At 44.2% G+C, this 17,563-nt stretch overlaps 1 protein-coding gene across 8 annotated transcripts in view; it reads left to right on the top strand.

The window, feature by feature from the left end:
• Window positions 1-15,358, top strand: part of SEMA5B (semaphorin 5B) — a 268,944-nt gene extending 253,586 nt beyond the window's left edge. For 7 of the 8 annotated variants that reach the window (XM_030951863.1, XM_030951860.1, XM_030951862.1 and 4 more), the window contains one exon: window positions 9,030-15,358. In XM_030951863.1, coding sequence (XP_030807723.1) covers window positions 9,030-9,185 — 156 coding nt within the window. In that variant the 3' untranslated portion in view covers window positions 9,186-15,358. Of the gene's footprint in view, window positions 1-8,398; window positions 8,469-9,029 lie in introns of all 8 variants that reach the window. The other variant, XM_030951865.1, reaches the window with a different exon arrangement.
• Window positions 15,359-17,563: the final 2,205 nt, after the last annotated feature.

The raw sequence follows: 17,563 nt of genomic DNA, 5'->3' as shown, positions 1-17,563 counted from the left end.
GATCAGACAGAGCATCTGTGAGCATATGGGCCCACAATTGCTAGAGAAAGCCTGGGCCTTCCCCATTCAACCAAGCACATCAATGGGGTGTTAAATCCTGCTCTGTCTGTAAAATTTGGCAGCCAGGGCCATACTAGAGAGTGAAACCAGGAGAAACAAATGGAATTGACTTGACTGTGCTTTCAGTTACAGCAATGGAAACTCATTGAAACAAATCTGTGTCAGTATTAATATGCAGGAAGATCTGAATTAATATTTGAGAGGCAACATATCACATACCCTGATGAAATGAAAGGTGGTTCAGCTGAGCTGACAGCTGAGCCAGGACCTAATGCTGAGCAGAGAGAAATCAAACATAATCACTTTTTGCACAGAGTTAGAGCTGCAGATTCTCAGCTGGTTAAAAATGTAGCTTCACTCGTCCATACATCTAAAGCAAAGAGGGTGGTATTGGTGTCTTAAATAATCTTGTGATGTGTAAATAGAAATTGGCTTGGACAGGAAGGCTGCTGTAGAGATTGAAACCTGGCTAATGGACTGTGAACATTGGGCAATTGTTGATGGGAACAAACAGGGCTATGGGGAGGAGTTGTTTGGGATGCTGCAAGCAGTAATGCAAGGTTTGGCTTTATTTAATATCTTCATTAATGACCTTGGAGAGAGTGCAGTCAGTGTGTTAATTAAATGAGCAGAAGATATTAAACTGGGAGGTGTCTCAAAAAAACAGCCACTGGTATAGGACTAATGGAAAATGACCTGAGGAGGTTACAAATGTACAGAGGAAATAACAAGGTGAGAGGCAACATGGGGAGAAAATAAAGCAATCCTGAGGAAAATAATCAAAAAGCAGCTATTTAGAGGGCGGGAGAATCTGGAAAGCAGTAAGACTATAAGAGACTGAATGGAGTTAGCAGATGGCAAATTGGGCCCAGTTTTTACTTTTATTTTTATTACTTCTTTTTTCACCACTGCAGTTACACCTTTGCAATTCTCAGTCTAAATGCAGCACTGTGGGCTGGCACGAGGCTGCATGACTTGTGCTGGTAATTCACCAGAACAAGCAGCTCTGAGGCCATCCAAAACCTCAAAGCTGCTTGCTCCAGAATGAGAGCGGGGGCAGTGGGAGCTGTGCCCCCAGACAGCCCCAGACTAGTTACCATCAGCTGAAGCCCAGTACAGCCCAGTGCTCCAAACCATCATCTGCACCCAGAGTGATTAATGTCAGCTTTAAAGGGCCATGATTATGCCTCGGGTGAATTTGTCTGAGTACTGGAGCATGCTGAGCCTCTCTAGTAACACTCTTGTGTGCGTGGGGCACCCAGGAAGGGCATTCACCAAGGCACAGGAGTGCAGTGAGGAGACAGTTTACACCTTCCCACACAGCTGAGACCATGTCTGCTATATCCTGTGCATCAGCTATATTGGGAAGCAGTTGGGGCAACCTTGAATTTCTCTTTTGTGTCTGGACACCACGTCATGGGTGTTGCCACCCCCTAATCATAGGCAAGCCGGGGCTAAATTGCAAGCTTTAGGCTAGACACCTGCACTTGCCAGTGGGAAGATTTCCATGACCTCCTCAGACTCCAGTTTCCAGTTCAGAAAAATACTTCAGTTTCCCTTACTATTACATGCAGTTTGCTTTGCCATCTTACTCATGTGCTTGAAGTCAGAGATGTGCCAAAGCATCCTTCTGACAATGGTCCTTTATGTTGCCAGCTCTGAAGGGTTTTATAAGTTTACAATGGCAGTAATATAACTTCACTCCCTCCTAAGTGCAAGGATAAAATAGCTATTTTCAAACAGCTATAAATAACTTTAGCTATTCATTTTCTAATAATTGGATGTTAGCTCTATTGTCAACCTGAGCACATCTACAGATGCTGCCATCATTTGGGGGTTGTTTAATTTATTTACCAATAACAGTGAACAAAAAATCTCCAGTCTAAAAATATGGTAAGCTTCCATCCAAAAAGAAAATGCAATCATAAGTTTAGTGTCCCAGTGGGATTTTTTTTGTATCTCTTTTTGAGATGAATAACCTTCTTATATAGAAAATAGGTTCCTCATCTGTACATCTACACTTCACTGTAAATCCTGCAAACAGCCTTATTGAATTCATCAGGAAAAAGCTTGATACATAAACCCTGGCCACTGTTTCCTTTGACTCCATGTAGGCAGAGCTTAAGAGGTTTTATAAAAGCATCAGGTGAGATAGTTTGCTTGGCATGAGACACTAAGCAAATTTTAAAGAAAAATCAGAAAGAGGAGTCATTCAAGTCTTAAAAATCACTCCTAGCTTAGAGTAAATACATGGGTCTCATAAGGTCTTCCTGGCAACTTTCCATCTTTCCAGGGTTATTTGTAATTCTTAGCTCAGGAGGCACAGCAGTGTTGTGGCATCCAGTTGATCAGAAGAAAGGGAGCATGTGGGTGGGCCAGACATCATGTATTTTCTTGGTGTCAGTTATTGCCAAAAGAGGTTATTTTAGTTGTATGGTTTATTTTGTTGAAATGTAATTATTATGCTAATTATTCCCAAATTTACTGATTAATTATAATTCTGAGATCTATGCCCTGGTACTTCCAGACATGTACAAGTTTTTGGAAATGTTTCATAATATTAATATATTTCCACAGCCCTGAGTCATTTGGCTAATGTTCCAACAATGCAAAAAGTAACATCCTTTAACAAGGAGGCATGTCTAGCTCCATGAAACAGCTGATCTGCATCAAAAAGGCATTTTGCTCAATCTGATTTCACTGCAAGAAGCCAATGGCTTAAAAGGAGCACAAAAGAACCTAAATGTTGGGCCTTGGTTTCATTACATCATTGCACAATTCCCTTATCCCTCCATTTTCCTGGGGAATGAGGGGGCGTAGTGGCCATCCCACTGTTGCTACAGGAGGTCTCTTGGATGCTGTTACGGGGAAAGTTGGAAAGGCTGCCTCAATTCTTTTAGGGATAATTGTGTGGCTAAGTTCAGCAGGAGTGTTGTCCTTGATTTCTGCAGCGGAAGGATGAGGGATGCACATGGGCTTCATTTGGATTTACTAAGAGGAATGGGTTGGCTACAAAGTTGCTGTCTGATCCCTGGACCCTGATTTTAGACCTTCTGCTGTGTTCACAGTGGATGACCAAGGTTAGCAGTGATTGAAGTTCTTAACCCTGGTTCCTTCATCCCTGCATTCATCCTGGGGTGAAGGAAAGGGGAAGTTTTCTCTGTAGTGCACTGGGACGTTCAACAGTACAAACAAAATTCCAAGGTGGAAACCTAAAGCTGTGCAGCCCTGGCGCAGGCAGCACGTCTCTGATGAGCCATGGAAAGGTGTGCACTGCATTGTTCAGCCTCTTCAGAGGGTGAAGTGGTGGTAACCATAAAAACTGAAAAAACTGTTTGAAGCTGCCCAGGGAAGGTCCCCCAACATTTTTTCTTTTTTACCTTTCTAAAGAGGAAAGTGTCATGGGTGGGAGGCAGAAGTAGTGAAATTATACTGTTTACAGAGAAATAGTGGAGCAACTGTGAGGCTGGGGGACATTGTCCTTGCTCACTGACTTCACTGGGATTCTGGTGCTGCATAGCTGGTGAAGATTAACCTACTGGGAAACTTGCTGACTCTTCCTCCACAATCCCCAAAATAGAAAGATCTGGAGCTCAGAGAGAATGCTGAGCTCTGAAAAGCTGAGTGCTTTCTACATGAGCAGATTAGGGAAATCTTGCCATCATATGTTACCCTGTGGGAACTACATTATGGCCCTAATTTTGGTATTAGTTGTACGAGTATCAGAAGCTTTTAGAAGTATCATTTTCACTTAGCTTCTCAAAAATATATGGACGTCCTTTTAATTGTGAGTGGGGAGATGTCCATCTACTTTTTAAATCAAGTTTTGAAATTTTCATGACTGCATATTGGAAATTGAAACATTTGATCTGTTTATGTGTGTAAGCAATGTTTACACAGCTTATACTTGCAGCTGTGGGATGGGAGTTGGGAGTAGTACTGGAAGTCCCATACTATGTTATGTGTAAAGATGTTTTGATACATCTGGGAGAATGTAAGCAAGTAGGTCAGTGGATAATGACTTAATGATTTGGAGCAGAGGCAGAATTTGGGGAAGTAGTGGCAAGGTCTTGCTGGAGAAAAATGAACAAATGGAAAATCTGAATGATGACCTAGGCTAAAAATATCAATGGAGAAAGCTGAACAAAGTTAAATGCATGCATGTGGTGCAACAGAGTCATGTTTAACGTGCCCAGCACTGGGCTGTAACTGGGAGAAGCAGCCTGTGAGTGCTCTGCCTATGGTGTGACCCTTCCCCTCAGACTCCTCCACTTCTAACTGCACACTTGCGTGAGTGATCAGATTGTTCATATAATTCCATAAATACTGAAAGACTCAAGATTCTGCTGTGCTTTGCATGGACATGCAATTCACCAACAACAGGACTGGATCTCTTGGTTAGTTGACAGATCACATATAAGGGAGCAAGCTGCTGCTCTTTTACAGTCTGTTAAAGCCATAACCATCATAGTACATCTGAAAACATCCTGCTTGACAAAGCAGAGTTCCTGGGTCAGAGATTTTTTCAAATTATATTAGTCATATGCCAATGCAGCCTAAAGGCTGTGTAAGCTGTCATTTAAAGAAAGCAGTTAAGTTGGGCTTGCTTTTGAGTGATCCACTTGGCTGTGTCAGAGCATGCTGGTGGCTTTCCTTCTGCTAACAGGCCCTTGAACTGAGGTTACTGGTGAACAGACCAAAAGAAACAAATTATATCAGCTATGCCAGGATGTCATGGCTCATACTGTGAGGGAGGAAGCAGGTAAAAGAAATAATTGTTAGTTGAATAAAATACTTTTCCTAAGTGCATTCCACAGGTTTTCACATTAGCTCAGTCTGGCCTCACTTTTTACATGGAGCATTATGCTTGCACAAATACCAGAAGCTTCTTTCTTCTCAAGGCAGGATAGGACCAAAATGAGGGCCTGAAATGCGTTTTCCTTGGTGTTTGGAATACATCAAGTGTATGGCACAGAGATTTTGCCACAACTTAATTTGCAGCAGTAAGCATTGATTAGGCTTTTGGTTCTTTCTGCTTACTGAGCAGACAGTTGTAAAAGGTTGTAGTTGCTGGCAAGGGCAGTCAGTAGTGTTTGATACGGGAGGAAGCAGACAATAAGAGGAAGATACAGGTTGAGTGTCAGGAAAAGTGTCATTGGAAGGGTCTGGAGGTGCTCAGATGACTGACTTGTCTGTTGCCCTGGAGGGTGCAGGACGGTGGTGCAGGAGGGCTCAGGTTGCAAAGGCAAATCTCTTTTCCTTCCCTGAAACCTCTGGTGAGCTCTAGTGCTGGCTGGGCTGCTTCAGTCAGCTTTGCTGCTGCAGCCACTGCCAAGTCCCTGCAAAAGCACCAAAGGACTGTCCCTTCCAGGAAGACATGCTAGGCATTGTCCTCGGGAAGCACTTCTTGGCCCTGGGGACCTGGCTCAGGGGGGCGAGGGGATGAGACACTGGCAGGAGTTGGGCTGGGAGCCAGGGTCTGATCTGTGCTGGGTTTTGTGACGGGCTGGTGACAACTTTGGTGACAACTTTGGTGACAACTCTTGCTGGTGACAACTTTCCTGTTGGGACTGATCAGTATTGCTGGGGGCATCCATGGGTGCAGCAGGATGTTCCCATCCCACAGGAGCTGCAGTGAGTTCAGGCTGTCAGGAGGCTCTGACCTCAATGGCAAAACCCACACAGCAATGGGGAAATGCTTTCCAAAAGGAAAGTTGTTGGCCATCTCTGTACTGTCACTGTGAAGAGCTGTGGGATGAGAGCAGGGGTTAAAACTCTGAGTAAAGCAGCACAGGAATTGACCCAGAGAGTTTTAACTGCAGCCTGTTCTCCTGCAGTGAATGCATGAGTGTGTCTGTGTACATCTCTAAATTTCACTGCGGCCTAATTTCCCTTCTACAAAATATCAACCAATTTCTAGTGCCAAGGAGCCTAATTATCTGTTTATTAAAATGAGACAGACAATAAGTTTGTGGGGGGAAATGTTAAAGCAGTGCACATTGATCATGCTGATTTAGGACAGTACTGCCACTGCAGCATTTCCAGAGACAAATTATTTGTGGCTAATTGTATTATAAATTCCACTAAGCCATTTTATGAGGTATTTCCTTAAGATATAAGCCCTCCATCCAAAATAAAACCAAAAAGAGCAAATGACCGGTTGTGGTGTTTTTCTTAAGTAAGTATTATATGAACATAGGAAGAGAGAGAAGGAAAAATGCAAATCATGTTAATTAATTGCTAAATCTGTTGTAATGGGCTAGTTTTTAATACTGTGTAACATGTTAAAACTCATACAGATTTTCCATCTCAAAGCCAAAGAAGTTGAGTCCTGAGGTCTTTGTCCTCATATCAAGATGGTCCTGAGTTATTGCAGGTCAGGATTTTCATCTGACTAAATTTCAGAGGTGGCAATCCTGTCATGTCATGAATCTTAACCAACCCAGACAAGGCCTGGATGTTGGACCAGCTTCAATAGAGTCCAGACAAACTGTGGCAATGGGACTCAGCCTCTTCATCTTCCTTCCTGCTGTGGCCATGGAGTTACGGTGCCAGCAGTGGGTATCCCAGACTAGGAACATCAGTAGGAAACAGCAGCCATTGTGTACAGCCAGTGTGAACACCTGTGGGGCTCACCAGAGAGCAACTCCTGCAAGTACTTGGTGGTAGTACTTAGAAAAGTGCCTTTTTACAGGGAATCTCAAACTTTGTTTTTCTCAAGCTGGGTCAGAAGACACGGAGGCACAGAGCAGTTAATTGGATTTCCCAAGGAAGCATAGCAAGCACTGGAGGACTGAGGCTGGCTTCCTTGTTTCCCAGCCTCCAGCACAAAGCTGCAGACTGTTGGCCGCACTACTTGAATATTTCTTTGGGTGACTGGGAGCAAAGCATGACATTTCCTTTTTTACTTCCATATTGAAGGGCACAAATTCTCATTTCTTAAAAATATTTGTCACTTAGAGCATGCCTATACAAATTCTCTCCTTGGTTCCTATAAGTGTTGTGCTATGGGATCAATTTAGGGACTCCAGGCAGGGGGAGATTGCAGTCAGACCAGGAGGGGGCTGGGTCTCCTCCAGTTTTCATGTATGAGATGTTTCAGGCAGTGCTTATTTCTGAAAAACTTATTTGGTGGTTCAGCAATTGGGACATTTCTTTGTCAGGGTAGCTTTGGCACAGGAAAGCTTTTCCTCCTAACATCTTGTATGAAACTGGGAGTTGTAAGCTCCCAGGGTAGCTGTAGCTGTCAGTCTGCTGATTAGAAGAAAATATTTTCTTTTCTTCCTCCTCCTCTCTCCCTCCCCATGCAGTAAAATGATTTGATTACAAAGAAGTAGGGAGAAAAATATACTGCCTGTGGTCTTGTCTTTGAGCCCAGGGTAGCTGATCCTTTCAGTGGTCACAGCTGGCATGTGGATGAACCCTGGCTGTGCAGTAGAGAGCCCACTGCTGTCAGGTCACCCTGCTGCTGCTGGGGCTGGGGGGACAGAGCCTTCCCCAGAAACTTCCACCTGCACCTGCCCTCAGGCAGAGCACAGATTTCTCCCCTTGCTGAGGGAGCCACTTTGCCTGAAGTTCAGTGGGTCGAGTAAAGCTGAAGGAGCTGGGTAGTTCATGGTCTCGAGCATTAGTTAATTAGTTCTCACCTTGCCCTGGGCTGGGTCAGGCATGAGGGGTTTGTCTCAAGGGGGAGCTGAGGTGAAGTGGTTCCTCACTAAAGCAGCATCAGATCATGCCAGAACAGCCATTAGGGCCCAGGACTAGATGGCTCATTAGACCTCTCCATCTCTACTCCTGACAGGAGAGATGCTCATACCCTCTTTAAATGTGCTGTTAATTAAATGTTCCCTGAAGATAAGGATGTTGTAGCAGCACACCTAGTCTTGACTCCCAGATCAAAGGAGTGAGTTCCCTGCACAACAGCCATTAAAGGTGCACTTTGGAGTGACATAGACCAGAGATAGGCATAAGAAATTTAAGCCAGGGGTTAGGTTAAAAAATTGTGATAAAAGTATCTCAGACAAATTCACAGAAATCAGATGACTGTGGGGAAGGAGAAAGTTCTGTAGAATTATTGCACACATACACACAAAGTGTGATTTTATCCTTGTACATAGGTAACAGCTGGCATAGCAATCTGGGGAGAGGGGGACATCTTCTTGTTGGTGGGAAGAGGGGAGGGAGAAAAAAAAAATTTCTAAATTTTTCTGGTAAAACGGGCATTTGTCATTCTAATTTTGTATGTTATTGTTTCCGACAATTGTTACGTGGTTGTTAAATTTTTTAAAGTAATTTTAGATTTTCCAAAAGTGACCATGATTTGTTACTTATACTGTAGCTTACAGAAGTGACACACTTAATATCGGGGGGTCCAAACCTGGATATCTACCAATGGAGATGGAGATCAGGTAAATGCACACCTGCTCTTCCAAAGAGGAAAAGGTTGGCACGTTTGGCACCTGGCTTGAGAGGGAGCCGCAGGCTGTACCATGAGCATTTTGGACGAGGTTAGAGATGAGCCATGAGCATTTTGGACAAGGTTACAGATGAGCCATGAGCATTTTGGATGAGGTTAGAGCTGTACCATGAGCATTTTGGACGAGGTTAGAGCTGAGCGCTGCCATTAATCGCCAACCTTTGTGTAGGCCCAGCATGGCTTTATGTGACAGTGGTCTTCAGACACGCCATCCACCAGGACACTCCGTGTCCCTGGAGAAGGCTCTGGCTCCATCCCCAGCAGTAGCTGAGCACAGGACAGCTGAGGGACACCCGGCAGGAGCTGTGGTCCCCAAGCCCAGCCCGTAGCGAGCGCGAGGTGCCAGCTTGCTCTCCCAGCCGGAGGGAAGGTGGTGGCGGCCGCAGCAGAGTCCGTGCTGGAGAAGGCAGGTGAATGGGAGGTGCCTGCAGGTAGAAAAGAGGAATTGTGTGGCACTGTGGCCATGCCTGTCATCTCCTCTTCTCTTTTACAGACACTTAACAAGAACAACTTGATACCGGACGACAGAACCAACTTCTATCCGCTGCAGCAAACCAATGTGTACACAACAACCTATTACCCCAGTACGCTGAATAAATATGATTACAGGCCCGAGGCCTCCCCTGGAAGGACCTTTACCAACAGCTGATGATGGACAGCTCCTATGGGACTGGATGACTTCCTATATGATTTTTTTTTAAAAAATTGATTTTATGGACCAAATACTGGCCCAGCTTCTAGATGTAAATATTGTACAGTAGGGCCTTTTTTTTTCCTTTGGTTAATTGCGTTTCTTGTAAACAGCACATCTCCTTACAAGGACAAGAATTCAAATGGACCATTCTGCAGAGCTTTTGTGGATATTTGTCTGGAGATGGCTCTTCTACTGCAACTGTTTATGGCTGGAAGGTCAGTGTGCCGTCCAAGGCTGAGGTTGTTGAGGAAGGGGCTGTGTGCTGGGCTTGGTGGCCATTGAGCAACCACACACAACACATGGGAGCACTCCAAGAAAGCAAGAGGTGGCCTCCTGGAGCAGGGCTGGATGCATCATTCCTGAGGCAGGACACCAATGGTGTGCTAGATGACACACAGCTCATGGGACAGGCCAAACAGAACTCCATCACACCAACAACTTGAAGAACATTTTCTTTTTCCTTTTTTTTAATTTTTATTTTTGATTTTTTTATGTTTCTGAGGAAAAAAAACGTAGTAACTTTCTAGGGCAGTGTTCCCTATATCTTCAAGAGAATCTTTTCATATTACAGGAAATACTCTCTGCAGCCTTCTTTGGTAATATGCAGTTCAGCTGATGAGAAACAACACACAAACGAAGTGCATTATCCAAAGAAGCTTTCCAGAATGTTTCCAGTCTTAATTAAAAGAAAATTATACAGGCAGTGAGACACTGAGAAAAGTAAATGTTGGAATAACATTGGAGACATGAACTTGGAGTGCCTAACAAACAAAGATGTTTATATCACTGGAAAAAGAGATGTGATGATTGCCGCACAAGAGCCATGGGCTTTTTTTGTTTCTTCCTTTTTCTTTTTTTTTTTTTTTGAGACAGTATTAACTCTTTTTGTTCTAGCTTTGATCCTGATTGTGTCTGCCAGGAGAGGCAACTTTAGAGGCCGTGCTCTTCTTGTGGGAAATCACCTTGCTTTGGGCTAATATTTCCTCTTGTTTTATTACTGGGTTTTAGTTCATATACTTTCAAAAAATGAGTGATTCTGACTTTGCAGGGGGAAGGTATTTTTTTAAGGAATGTTTCCATAGTCTGACATGACCCAGAAAGTCTGCTGCACATTCTTACAGCGTCTTCCACTCAGTACTGTATGAAATAGTAACACAACTGAGTAAAGTGCGTTGTTTGCCAATATTTCTTTAATTTTTCTGAGAAAAAACAACCCAACAAACAAATGCTGCTGCAGCTATTGAAGTAAATTGGAGCAGTGGCATTACAGTATATCCAGCCTTGAAATGTAATTTCGTGTATGTGTGTGACTGTGTCTATAAGAACTGTATTAGTCCGATGCAGAAGCCATGTTGTCTACAACCAGATGTTTGTCTGACATAATTGTTTGGCAAAAAGGAAACTTATTGCTGGTGCTTAATGTACAACTACATCCAGTGTGTTAGCAACGTGAACAAGTTCACCGCTGTTACCATTCAGTGTTTCTAAATATTTATGATGAACTCCTGATGCTAAGTATTTTAGAATGTCGCAATACTGAGCATGAGATAAAAGTACACCCTGAAATACGCATGAGCTCCACGTGGTCCTGAGCTTGGCTTTGTTGTCTGCACCTTCCCCGAGCAGTGCCCGGCCCCGGCTCGGTCTGTTCCCAGCAGTCCTGTCCGTCCCCGCTTGGTTTCGGATTTCGCTGTGAGCCGACATCGGTTGTTTCTCAGTGCTGTTCCTTTGCAGTTGCTTGTTTGGAAGCCCAGCTTGGGCCGTGTACTCAGCTCTTTCACATAGGCAGCTGGTAGGAAATGAAGAAAGCCTGTGCTACTTGTGACAGGTATATTGCTTTTCCTGCGAGGAAGAGCCAACGTGACTCTGCAAGCCTGTGCGTTATGGTGGTTTGACCAGAGGGCAAGTATACAATAGCCTCCCATTTTTAAATTACTTTGTTTGACTTCAGTTTGCAGTGATTGAAAGCTGTAGGGATATTTGTAATAAAGTGGGGTTATTAGCACTGCCACAAGGACACCTTAGGCTCAGCAGTGCCCACCATTTCCAGCGGCTGCTTTTCTTATTTAGCAGCCCACCCTGCTTCTGCTCAGGTGAAATACATGGGGCAGAGAGAGAGATGCCCTTAAACAGAATTTAAGCAGCAGAGTCAGAAGCTGATGCAGACCTAGAAGAGTGTCTGGAGCACCTGCTGCAACTCTCCAAGTTGGCACAGTGGTTCAGCAGCCCTGAACCCTCAGCAGCACAGCCAGGCAAGAGCAGCTGGAGCAGAGCAGGATCACCAGGGAAGCAGGATAGCACTGGTGGCAGGCAGCCTTCAGGGAAGCTCTTCCCAGGCCCTAAATCCCATTTGAGGAGTGATGACTTCGTGCCTTGTGCCATAACGAGTTCACTCTGTCTCACTGAATTTCCACATGCCCCTCAGCAATATTTAAAATCCTGACTTAATGTAGTTCTAACAAGTATGTAGCCCAAGGGTTGGAAATTATTACATTAGACTATCAGGATGGGATTTCCCAGCTTTAATTTATGTGATTCAGAAGAAAACACTGGCTCCCAAGATCATTTCAGCCATTGTAAAATCAAAGCCATCTCTGAGCTTCCCCATCAGAAAATTCCCTGTATTAACACACTCTGCAATTACTGTGCACATGGCAAGATTGCAGCTGGAGTTTGAGGGAATGCAAGCAAGTCAAACCTTGCAATTATCTCAATCTTCTATTTTTCCTTTCTCTTTTCCCGTCTCCCCTTTTTAATTTTTTTTTCCATTTTTGGCTTCACAGAATAACATGATGTAAACTGATTTCTTTTTTGCAGAGTACCATATGAAATTATTTAAATGTTCATGTCACCGAGATGGGTGATTATTGCCATTGTGCTCAGGAGGTGGATATTTTGTAGGCTATTGGAGGGCAGATGCTATGAGGGTGGTGCATGTGGTTATAGTTTCATCAAGACATTCCTTCTTATCAGCCATCCAAATGGATTCAGCCCTTTTTCATATAATTGGCAATCACAGCAAGGGGCTGTAGTCTCCATTCGAGCAGAAAGCAGAATTCAGGAGAGAGTGAAAAAAAGAAATCAGAACACTGTATTACTCAATTAATGTTTGCAGAGGAGTGCAGTTCTGTAAGGATGATGTTAATGCAGTGTGAGAGTTGCATTTTTTATGAGCTCTCCAGTGTGTGGCAGGTTAACAACCTGATGTGCAGGGATGTTCTTGCAGGCCAGGTAATTTGGCACCTTGAGCATCAGGTCTGTAATATCTGTAGAAGTTTGAGTTGCTCCTGCAGCTGGATGTTATACTTGCTAAAATTTCCTGTTCCTAATACCATCTTAAACTGGAGTGGAAATGCATTTCCTTTGGGAGCATTTCCATTGCTTTCCAGAAAGTTCATAATGCTATATATATTTTTTTTCCTTTACTTCTAAGGCAGAGAAAAGGAACCCTGGGTGGTTCCTCTGTAGGTCTGGAGACACTGTGTCTCTGCAAACCTTTTGGATAGGATTCAGGTGTACAGGACATGAAATATGATGGAAATCTTACAGCCAAGTATGTAGTGGAAACATCTGTCATTAGGCCATTCTCTGTTTTTCCATGGAAATGGCTGCCTTTCTCCCAGCTGAGGGGGTTTGCCTGCTGCTGTTATCCAGGGATGTTGTGCCCTTGCTGTCGGGTTTTCCTTGAGCAGTTGCCAGTAACTCACAGCTCACTGACAGACGAACCACTTGAGGATCAAACCCTCACAGAAGAGGTGCTGTTGCTCTAAAGGTGCTCTTGAATGTTCAGCATATGAGCCAGGGCTGCTCTTAAATGTATGACCTGTACAGATATATAGGAGAATAACATTTATTATCTAACCACCACTGTTCCTACTGCCTTATGTTCAGAAAATGAAGTGTTTGCTTTGAAATCAGCAGAGAGCAGGAATGGAGCCCGTGTCTGATGCAGACAATTTGATACCTCCGGTGATAATCTGCTGTTCAGCCCACCTGGAGAGAAAACTGCTGTCCATTGAGATTGATTTATTCTTTGTACCAAATGTAGCGGGGGAGAGTTTTATATATATATATATAAATATCTATAAATATATATATAAAAATGTAAATGTAAAGTTTCTGTAACAACTTACTCTTCTTTTTGTAACAGTGTATACATCTATCAGTGGATAGATATGGTATATATTTATAATATATACACACGCAATATATATATTTAGCAAAATGCCTGCAGAGGAAACTTAGAATAAGAAAGGCAGTGCTGGTATTCAGATTCCACAGGGACAAACTGAAGAAAAAACCCTATAAAAATTGACTACCCTTTCCATTAGGTTTAAAAATACACTTTTGAGGTAAATGAAATATAATTTTTTTATTGAAAAATAAATTGATTTTTCTAGTTAGAAATGCTGATTCTCCCCTAAATCATTCTGGTTAAGAGTTATTAAGAAAGAGATACTTGATACTGTTTATATTTTCATAATAAGCCTCCTAAATTTTTCATGTGTATCACTCTATTGTTCTTGTAATTATAAGCAGGGAGTAATTGTGCAAAGAAAATTAAAATAGCAAGTAGGAGTAACAAGTCTTGTACCATTAGAGCAAAAGACATTATCTGTTAGAATGGGGAAAATGTCATTTTCCATGTTAAAGAAGTCAGTAACTGCCTTCTGAGTTATTGATCAGCTTTGCAAACCTTGCCTTACAGTCACATCAGGAGGTTTTATCTGAAATGCAGGAAAAGAAGCCCTGTGATCCCATATATTTTGTTTTTCAGAAGGGTCCAAAAAACCCACCAGGCCATGGGGGCACCTGGTGCCGTGGGTGTCTCTGGAGCTTTCTGTGTCAGTGGCCAAGGCTCTGCCCCACGCCTCACCCTGTCCCCCCTGAGCCAGCCCTCACACACGGCAGGGCACAGCACCCTCAGAGCTGTCTGGCATGGCAGAAAAATACCCAGTAAATCAGGTCTGGAGGATTCATTCTTCTCCAACAAATCCCTTAAATGCCCTCATGACCAAAGGCTAAACTCCCAACAGATGAATCTTTCCCTTAAGCTTTTTAGAAGGAAGCTTCAGGTGGCTTCAAGAGCAGTTTGGGGGTAGGTGAGAGAGCTTTCTGTCCAACTTTGTTTTTCCTGGTTGCCAGAGCTTTCAAAACTGGGCAGAAACCCCTCTGGAGCTGGGTCCCAGCGGGACTTACCCCGTCTCAGCTGTTCTGCCTGGAAATTCCTTCTTTAGAACCTTTGGGCGAAATTAATGTGTTAATGCATTAATGCTGGCTGGAGGAGCAAAACCAGCTACTCACTATTTACACAGCCACAAACATTTGTGCTCGATAGAATTCGGTGTAAGGTTGGGTCTTGAACTTGTTACTGTTTCCATTCTGCCTCCAGCCTCGGCTGCAGACTCACTCCTGCTATTCAAGAGGATCCAGGGCTATAAGAGCGGCATTTGGCTTTCTGCAGGCCCCTGCCACGATTTGGTTTTAAACAAATCTGGTCATGAAATTATTAACACTGCACTCTGGTTCTGATGCCTCTGTCAGCAGGACGCTGCTGATGCTCAGGCCACGGAGTCAAGAAGAGGTCGGCGTGGATGGGCCATTAATAACTGGAGCAAAAATGTTTTTAGTACCAAAATGTCAAACAATGTAAAAGCCAGCCAGCTGCACAGCAGTGTGCTTTCTTTCCACACCCCTCCTTAGACAGCATCCAGACCTGCCCATACCTAAAAGCCATGTGCTTAATTAGGAGCATTCCCACAGAGGAAACTTTAGGGAGGATGCATGGTATGTGAGATGGAAATGGTAGGATTTAGCTTGTGGTTGAGGTGGGACAGTGACAGATGCAATATTGGATCTTGGATACATGGGAAACAATTATGTGAACACAGAATGCTTGCCCCAAAACAATAAAACCTGGAGAGTGTTATTGGACTCTGTTGTGAAGGCACATCACCTTTCCTATGCAATCGAACTTGATGGTACTTTAGCATAAAGGTGACCTAGACTATTATCACTGCCTTTAGACACTGTGAATTTTTTTTGGGTACTCTGTATTTTTATATATTGTACAATGTAAAGAATAATTCAGAAATAAAACAGACCAACCTGACAAGGCTGTGAGTTATTTCTCCTGCATGACCAACACGTGGCGGATCTGGGGCTCCCAACAGCGCTGGCAGGATGGGCCAGCAGGAATGAGGAGGAGCTTCCTCCTGACCTTTGTGGCCAGTGGCCATGCAACATCCACCCAGCTGCCTGAGTGGGGATGGGGAATTGCAGCATCCATCCTTCCTCCCTGTCTGCACTTTGGCCACATCCTGAGGCCCAGGTCTGGATTATATTTGTCATGAGTTGTCATCTCTGTGGACACCAAATTGTGTTACTGGACGTAAGGCTCCCTTCCCCCATCACAAGCTCCACACCAAACATGGGGTGCCTTTCAAAAAGGGTATTTCTGAGTGAGGTGCCCACTGAGGTAAGATTGAATATGAAATTCAGGGTGCCAAATCCTTGTCCAGATCTGCAGTGAGCATCTCTCTTGTGCTCCTCAGCTCTCTGCAGGTGACACCGAGCCCCCAAGGGCACAACTGCTCTCTCTGCCAAGCCAGCAAGAAGACATTCATCCTCTGCAGAGCCTTTCAGCTGTGTATGCTCAGCTGCAATGAAATCCTGTCACTGCTGCTGCTGCTGCTCAAGCCCTACATATTGATGCAAAAAGTTATGAAAAGCTGAGGGACATATTTTGATTGAAGGATGATCGTAGCCTCGTGTTGAAGAACGTTATAGCTCTTGTTGCATTTATTAATCAAAGTAAAGACCATGAAAAGTGACAGAGTCAGGAACATTTTAGTTTATGTTCCGATACAGCTTAAGACTTATATTGAAGTTCCATACAGAAAATTACACCATAATGTCATAAAAAATAGATTGGATTGCTAATAACCTGAAACGTGCTACACCTGCATACATAATACTTTAATCCTACTAAATCATAAGCTATCATTTGGGTGTTTTCATATTCTCAAGTGTGCATACAGGAATTTCTTTTCAATGCAGACCATTAAAAAGTAATTGAGAGGCACAAGAACGGTAAAAACAAACTTGCTGTGAATAAGATGGATTTTTTTTCTCAGTTAGTTTGCACGATAACACAGGGAGGTCATTTTTGAACAGTTTTGTTTTGCATCAAGACACCTCTGCATACAATTAGAGCAAAGTATTACATTGGAACCAATTTCCAATTTCCCTTAAATCTGTCTACCACCACATTTTTTTCTAGTTGCTAATTTGACTCATTAACATAACAGCTTCACTGGTAACGTCAGTAAATTTTGTTCTCTCACCTTTACTGTGCATCCCAACTGTACCCTTTTCTCTCTTTAATTCTTAATTGTGTGGAAAACAGAAAGTTTCATTACCTTGTGGGTTCCCCATGAGGTGTGGGAGCACCCCCAGCAGCACAGGCAAAGCAGGGACCCAGGCCAGGCTGTGCAGCTGTCTGGGGGGCCACAGCAACAGCTGCAGCCCCACAGACCCCTCCAACCTGCCTTTGGTAGTGCTCAGAGGTTTGGTATAAAAAATGCAGGAAAAGGAAAAAGCAGAAGTTTCCTCCCAGTTCCCTGCCAGAGGGGCTCTGGGGACAGGCTGGGCCAGGTGCTGCAGTGACAAACCTGTCCCAGCCCTGTCCCTCCATATGAAGCCCATTTGCTGGTGTTTTCTTCTCTGTTTAGGGATGGAAACGTCCATGGCTGGTGGGGCACTTGCGTGGGCAAGGGCACTGCCAGTGCTCGGTGCTGTGGGGGTGAGGAGGGGCAGGGAACTGCAGCCCAACCCCACGCAACCCCCGAGCTCATGACAGTGCTGGAGCAGAGACTCGGATGAAGGAGTTGTAACCACCACAGAGCAGCTGAGCAGATGTGTTTGGGCACCCAGGCATTATCCAGAGCAAGTTAATTTCCTCCTCTGAACAGGCACCACATCGTGCAGATAGCATGGAAATAAGAAATATCCTGCAGCCTGATTTTAGCAAGGCTGCTGACTCTCTCATACCTGAGCCTGATGTGCTGCCAGGAGCGGTGGCCAGGCAGAGCATTGTGCAGACACACTCCCTGGAAAGCAGGCAGGCTGCAGCAGTGAAAAAGGTCTCCAGTGAATCCCCTACCTCCACACCCAGCACTGCTGCTGGTGCCCAGACCCCCACCAGTGCCCCCAGTGCCCCATCACATGGCCTGGCGTCTAACTCCTGAATTTCCTGCTGCCCACACAACCATTTCACTCCTCTCTCAGAGCCCACGTGGTCATGCTGCTGTGACCAGGCAGGGGACAGTCCC

The sequence above is a fragment of the Camarhynchus parvulus genome, chromosome 7 (genome assembly GCF_901933205.1).
Source record: "Camarhynchus parvulus chromosome 7, STF_HiC, whole genome shotgun sequence".
Classification (NCBI taxonomy): Eukaryota; Metazoa; Chordata; class Aves; order Passeriformes; family Thraupidae; genus Camarhynchus; species Camarhynchus parvulus.
The sequence above is the reverse complement of the archived record's forward strand: the minus strand, read 5'-3'. Positions and strand labels throughout refer to the sequence as shown.